The sequence below is a fragment of the Salvia splendens genome, chromosome 4 (assembly GCF_004379255.2).
Source record: "Salvia splendens isolate huo1 chromosome 4, SspV2, whole genome shotgun sequence".
Taxonomy (NCBI): domain Eukaryota; kingdom Viridiplantae; phylum Streptophyta; class Magnoliopsida; order Lamiales; family Lamiaceae; genus Salvia; species Salvia splendens.
The window spans coordinates 7,389,363-7,396,347 of record NC_056035.1 but is presented as its reverse complement, the minus strand read 5'-3'; the positions used below and the strand labels follow the sequence as shown (position 1 = coordinate 7,396,347).

The following is a 6,985-nucleotide window of genomic DNA, read 5'->3' as shown; positions in this document are numbered from 1 at the left end:
CATTTTTATTATACACCTAATAAATTAAGCCCCGTATGTAGTACGCCTTTATTTTATGTATATCATATCTGCTTATAATGTAAGTATTCGTATTAGATTATGCATTACAAAACTTTTTTTGTGTATTTTACACAAATAATGCAACAATCGTTGTGCGTAATGCTATCGCCTCAACTAAATAATGCATTCGTTTATTGCACACCTAATAATTTAAAACATATATATACTACGCCTGAATTGTATGTGCATCATATATGCTTATAATGTAAGTATTCGTATTAGATTATGCATTACAAACGTTGTTTGTGTATTTTACACAAATAATGCAACAATCGTAGTGCGTAATGCAATGGCAACACTACATAATGCATTCGTTTATTGCACACCTAATAATTTAAAACATATATATACTACGCCTGAATTGTATGTGCATCATATCTGCATATAATGTAAGTATTCGTATTAGATTATGCATTACAAACGTTGTTTGTGTATTTTACACAAATAATGCAACAATCGTAGTGCGTAATGCAATGGCCTAGAGCTACTGTTTGAGGCCTAGGTATATGGGCCTAGGTATATGCATTATTGAACTTAGCCTGTGCATTATCAGTGATGTTTAATGCATTATGCGAATGTGTTACGCAATCATTCATGTGATCTGATTAATTACGTTGTTTGCATTAATATGTAAACATTAATATGTGCACATCTTTACACAGAACGTTGTTTGCCTGGTATTATGCATTATTAGACTTCATGTGTACATGGTTCAAAAGGTTTTAACGAGAGTTCCAAAAAATGTTTAGTATTACTCATTTGTGCATTATTTTAAATAATCTGTGCATTCTGTAACTAGTAGTATGCATTATATAGCATATATTATGCATTATTGTATTTTGTAATAGTAAAAGTCTGATATTTAATTTTGATGATTACATATCAGAGAAGCTGCTACGACTTGAAATCGACGAAACAGTCGATGATGTTATTCCAGTAGCCCTAGCACAAAAATATAGGGAACGATTGGCTGAGGCAGGCCCAAGCACGGCTCCAGAACAGAGTGAGGAGAAGAAAGCCAGGGGGGGAGGTCGACCATCTCTATTGTCGACAACCAACGTCTAAGTTTCTAACTGTAGTATATTGTTATTGTACATTCCATTAAGTGTGTGTGCATAATAATGAAAACCTTCAATGCTAACAATGTACAGTATCAGTTTCGTAATATGTTCTGGGATGCATTGTTTGTCAAGTATTTTGCATTATTATGTACATACTACACCACATGGTAACGAGTAATGGATACTAATGACTATATAATGCACAAAATGTGAACTGCAATGCATTCGAACAAGTTGTACCGTGTTACGATGTTTAACACACTTTTCTTGCTTCCCTATGGGTTTAATAAGCTTAGGGGCTAGGGTATAGTACGTAGACATTAATAACAAATTGTAAACCGATACATATAATGCACCAAATTGTAACGAGTAATGGATATTATTGAATATATAACCTACGCGCTATGCATGTGCACCCCAGATGAATTACCGCAATTTGTGTATATCAGTTAAAAAATAACTGCGCGCTATGCATGTGCAACCCCAGATGAATTACCGCAGCTCGTGTACTTGGACAACGTTTTTTTGACTTAGAACATACTACACCCTAGCCCCTAGGCTTGCTAAACCCTTAGGGGAAACAAGAAACGTGCGCCAAACATTGAAACTAAGGCCAAACTTAAATTAAATTTGTGAGTATAAAAGTACATTATATATCAAAAAACGTGCATTACAGCACTTAAAACAAGCATTATATAGTATCATGTGTACATTGTGTATATCGGCTAAAAACTACTACCTAACGGATATGATTCCTAAACCTTAGATGAACCTTAGATGAATGACCTAAACTCGTGGACTCAATGCATACTACAACCTAGCCCCAAGAATTCCTAAAACCCTTGGGACAAATAATAACCGTGCACCTAGCAATCAATCTCGGCTTAATATTTCCACATAGATGGAAGCTACTTGGTCTTCTTGTATTAATGGGCCAAGCGGTGAATCCTGCTCTCCACCAAAATCAACCTGAACTTGGAATCCTTATCCTTCTTGTTCCTCTCCAAATGCTTCCTGATGGCCATGACCTTCTTAATCAAGTGGTATAGCTTCCTGGAAGTGGTCCTTCATTAATTCCTCCAACCTATACATTGCAGATGACGTTTTATGCATTATACAGACAATATAATCCATTATGCATAATCATTTGGTGCATTATTTGTACCGGGTTAACGCCAAAAGGTATGATTCATACTCGCGGGCGATCAGTTATTTTCTCTATCCTATACATTGCCGATCACGTATTATGCATTATATAGTCAATACAATTCATTATCCGTCATCTTAAACGTTTTTTTGATGTGTACGTACCATACCCTACCCCCTAGGCTTATTAAACCCTAGGTGAAACAAGAAACGTGTGCAAAACATCAAAACTACTAACCGATATTTAAGACCTAAAGGAATAAGGCATACTATCGGTCCTTCAAATATTCGTACAACCTATACATTGCAAATAACATAGTATGCATTATACAGATAATATAATGCATTAGGCATATTCATTTGGTGCATTATTTAAACCAACTTTATTGAGTACAACATGTACATTGGAAACTTACGTGATTTATTTTTAGGTCAAACACAAGCTATTCTTATACGATTTTATTAATGGGTATGTACTATACCCTAGCCCCTAGGATTATTAAACCCTAACGGGAAACAAGAAACATGTGACAAACATCAATACTACAAACCCGATATTTATAACCTATACATTGCCGCCCACGTATTATGCATTATATTGGCAAAAAATGTCATTATACTCCATCATTTGGTGCATTATTTGTACCAACTATAAATAGTATAATATGTCAATTGGAAGCTTACGTGATTTATTTATAGGTCAAATACAAGCTATTCTTAAACGTTGTAATTAATGTGTGCGTACTATACCCTAGCCCCTAGACTTATTAAACCCTTAGGGGTCAAAACAAACGTGTGCCAAACATCAATACTACGACCCAATACTTATACCCTATGCATTGCCGCACACTTATTATGCATTATATAGTAAAAACAATTCATTATACTTCATCATTTTGTGCATTATACGTATCGTTTTAAATTGCTGCACTATTCAAGCCAAGAGCTAAACCCTGAAGGAATGTTTCATAATCGCGGTCGGTCATTATTTACACTATCCTATACATTGCATTACATAAATTACGCATTATATAGTCTATAAAATAGATTATCCATAACTATTTGGTGTATTGTTAGTATCAATTTACATAACTACATTAGCCACGCCATTAACGAGACCCACAAGGACTGATACGTACTAACGGTGCATCATCATGGTTTTGACTCTCACCCTATACTAAATCAACAATCCACAACTATTGGGCATCCACAGACCATAACAAGAACCCTAACGGACAATAATTGAAACCTCGCCAAAGTTGTTTTTTGCAATATATCGCAACACACGAAATACGTGCTCAACAAGTATCTGGATAACAAATCGATCTGAATTGGTATTGATACCTACGATACATAAACAAATACACGCATACGGAGAAAATAGAATTGAAAAAAATGATTATAACAACGCCGGCGTAACAAGATTATAACAACGCCGGCGTAACAAGATAGAAAACCCTAGGATCGAACAGCCGAGAGAGACGGAAATTGCAACGACCCAAATACTATGCTTCGAATTTCAAAGATGGAATACTGCAAAAAATTGCGTCTGGAACGCATGAAGAAGATGAAAAAAACGGAAGATTTCATGGGAGGATTTCATGGAATTTTCCTTAACCACCAAGCTATTATTTCCCTATAATGCCCTTCCACGTTAAAAATTGTATTAAATGTATTATTTAAGTTGAATATTTTCGGCCTTAGGATGTAGAAAATAAACGGTTGAGATCAAGAAGGAAAAAGGAGGAAATATGAGAAAAGGACATCCCTATATATATATATATGGTGGGACTGGGAATGCAACGCAACGAGGTTGGGGAACTGAGTTGGGCATTCATAGACAAACACATTAATATAAATAAAGAAGCAACTCAAATCCTCACTACGACAAGTCAACTCTACAAATCTTACAAAATTTCAAAATTCATGTACATCATTCCATTTTGAATACTAACCTCAGAAAGCAGAAAAGGAGAGGCGCTTCCATACAAATTAAGACTATTTTATCCTAAGTTGGATTTTTTTATCTGTGATCACACCAAATGATATGAGTATGAGTATCTAGTAGTAGTATATACTAGTAGTAAATAGTAAATAAAAAAGAATGTGCAAGTGTAACTCACCAATTTTGGCGACGCAGTTTTAATAGTAAATTTTTAATACAATCAACAATATTTAGAATTATGTACTGACCAAAAGTTTAAGTCCAAAACTAATATAGATGACTCAAATAACCAAATACGTAGTTGGATTCTGAAGGGCTCAAACTCAAAATTGAAATCATAGGAAGCTGCAATGAAAATTTTCTCTATCCTCTCTTGACATAAATCTATAATAACGAAGAAGTTAATTAGATTAGATCGCAATAGGATGGAACAAAGCATTACTTTAATATTTTTCAAAAAGAAAAGATGCCATGCATCGCAACACCGAGAGGTCTAGAATTGGAAAATTTTACATAACACACCATGCACTATTTAAGTTAATGAATTTCACACACCAGTATTTATTTATACATAAATGTAGAACTATTTTAAAAATTTATCAAGTGGACAATACACTGTATCTCTTCAGTCATAATTTCACATACACTAGTATCTTTACAATTTAACAATTCATAATAATTCTTTTAGTCTCTATTGTGTTGCTACTACATTAATTAGGGCTGTAAACCCTCCATTGAAATGATGATAATTGATAGCCGTCTTGCTTACCAAAGGAAACGCCAAAATCCATTAGAAAGAGTGAGTAAGAGCCCTCTTTTGTAAAAAGACTTCTCCTAGAGCCCTTGTTTGCAAACAATCCCTTTTTGTTGTACGTGAAGAGAGCCTATGAAAGGAACCTAATTTTGTTCACAAAAATCCCAAACAAACGGCGTTTTGACTTTTCTATCATCACACCTCCCTAAATATCCCTATATAAATCTCCCAAAATACAAAGTATTGAAGAGCATTACAACATTTTCATTTTCATGCAAAATGAGCACGATAGCGAGCCATTCCCTCCCCCAACGCAATTACGATCACCCAAACAGGTCTCTCATCTTCGACGCAACGGTGCTAAAACACCAATCCAACATCCCTTCCCAATTCATCTGGCCCGATAACGACCGCCCTAACCCGAACCCGCTCGAGCTCGACGTCCCGCTCGTCGACCTCCGCGGCTTTCTCTCCGGCGACCCCTCCGCCTCCGAGCGGGCGTCGCGCCTCATCACCGAGGCCTGCCGCAAGCACGGATTCTTCCTCGTCGTCAACCACGGCGTCGACGCGGATCTCATCGACGACGCGCACCATTACATGAATCGCTTCTTCGAGCAGCCTCTTCACGAGAAGCAGAGAGCTCTGCGGAAGCAAGGCGAGCATTGCGGCTACGCCAGCAGCTTCACCGGCAGATTCTCCTCCAACCTTCCATGGAAGGAAACTCTCTCCTTCCAATATTCGCCGGAGAAAGCTTCGTCTCACATTGTCGAAAACTACTTCCGCACCAAATTGGGGGAAAATTTCGCACACTTAGGGTAATTCAAATTATAATGAATACGTGAAAATTAATTAATTAATTTACACAAATTGTAATCCATAATTGCAGGAGAATATACCAGGAGTACTGCAGAGCGATGAGCAATCTCTCCCTGGGAATCATGGAGATTTTGGGGATGAGTTTAGGAGTAAGAAGAGAGCATTTCAGAAACTTTTTCGAAGAAAATGAGTCGATAATGAGACTGAACTATTATCCGCCATGCCAGAGGCCGGATCAGACCTTAGGGACCGGACCGCATTGCGATCCAACATCACTCACCATCCTCCACCAAGACACCGTCGCCGGTCTGCAAGTCTTCGTCGACGATCAATGGCGATCCATACGCCCTAACCCGGAGGCCTTTGTAGTCAACATAGGCGACACTTTTATGGTAATCAATCAATATAGCAAATCGCTCTGTTAATGATGTACTATTAATGCTAATTGATGAGTAATTTGGGGGCGCAGGCGCTTTCAAATGGGAGATATAAAAGCTGTTTGCACAGAGCGGTGGTGAACAGCGAGAGTCCGCGGAAGTCTCTGGCTTTCTTCTTGTGCCCGAAGAAGGAGAAGGTGGTGGCGCCGCCGCATGAGTTGGTGGACGGCGAGAATCCGAGGATGTACCCTGACTTCGAATGGCCGGCGCTGCTCGAGTTTACGCAGAAGCATTATCGGGCTGATATGAATACGCTGCGATCTTTCTCGGATTGGATAATATCAGGAAAACAATCTAATTAATTAATCCCATCAATAATCGTTTTGTCGACTTTTTCTTTGTTTTATTGCATGTCGTCTCCACAAAAGAAAAAAAAGGAATAAATAAAACAAAAATAGATCAAGGTGAAAATGGAATCAAGATTAATAAGGGACTAGTTACTTTGTAGTTTTGGAAAGTTTGTAATTTCCATATATATATATATATATGATGATGTGCATATTACTGCATCAATATGATTGGACTATATATCAACGTACTCGCAGTAGATTCGTCTTTACATGCAAACATAATGCCTTTTTCATTTGTTTTTCTTCTAACGAATAAAGTAGTGAATTTCGCATATTAACTACTACTACTTCTACATTACTAATAAAAAAAATGAAAAAAACCAATTCATGTTCATTTGAAAATTAGTTTTTACTCTATCAAAATTATTATACAAACAATCTATATTAGTGCTCTGCTCCGTTTGATAAGATAGATA

The 6,985-nt window shown here is 36.9% G+C and overlaps 1 protein-coding gene across 1 annotated transcript; it reads left to right on the top strand.

The window, feature by feature from the left end:
• The first annotated feature begins 5,234 nt into the window (after window positions 1-5,234).
• LOC121798276 (gibberellin 20 oxidase 1-like) lies at window positions 5,235-6,734 on the top strand. The gene is made up of 3 exons (XM_042197192.1): window positions 5,235-5,781; window positions 5,853-6,174; window positions 6,252-6,734. The coding sequence occupies exons 1-3, from the start codon at window positions 5,246-5,248 to the stop codon at window positions 6,519-6,521; spliced, it is 1,128 nt and encodes a 375-aa protein (XP_042053126.1). The 5' UTR covers window positions 5,235-5,245; the 3' UTR covers window positions 6,522-6,734.
• The last annotated feature ends 251 nt before the right edge of the window (window positions 6,735-6,985 follow it).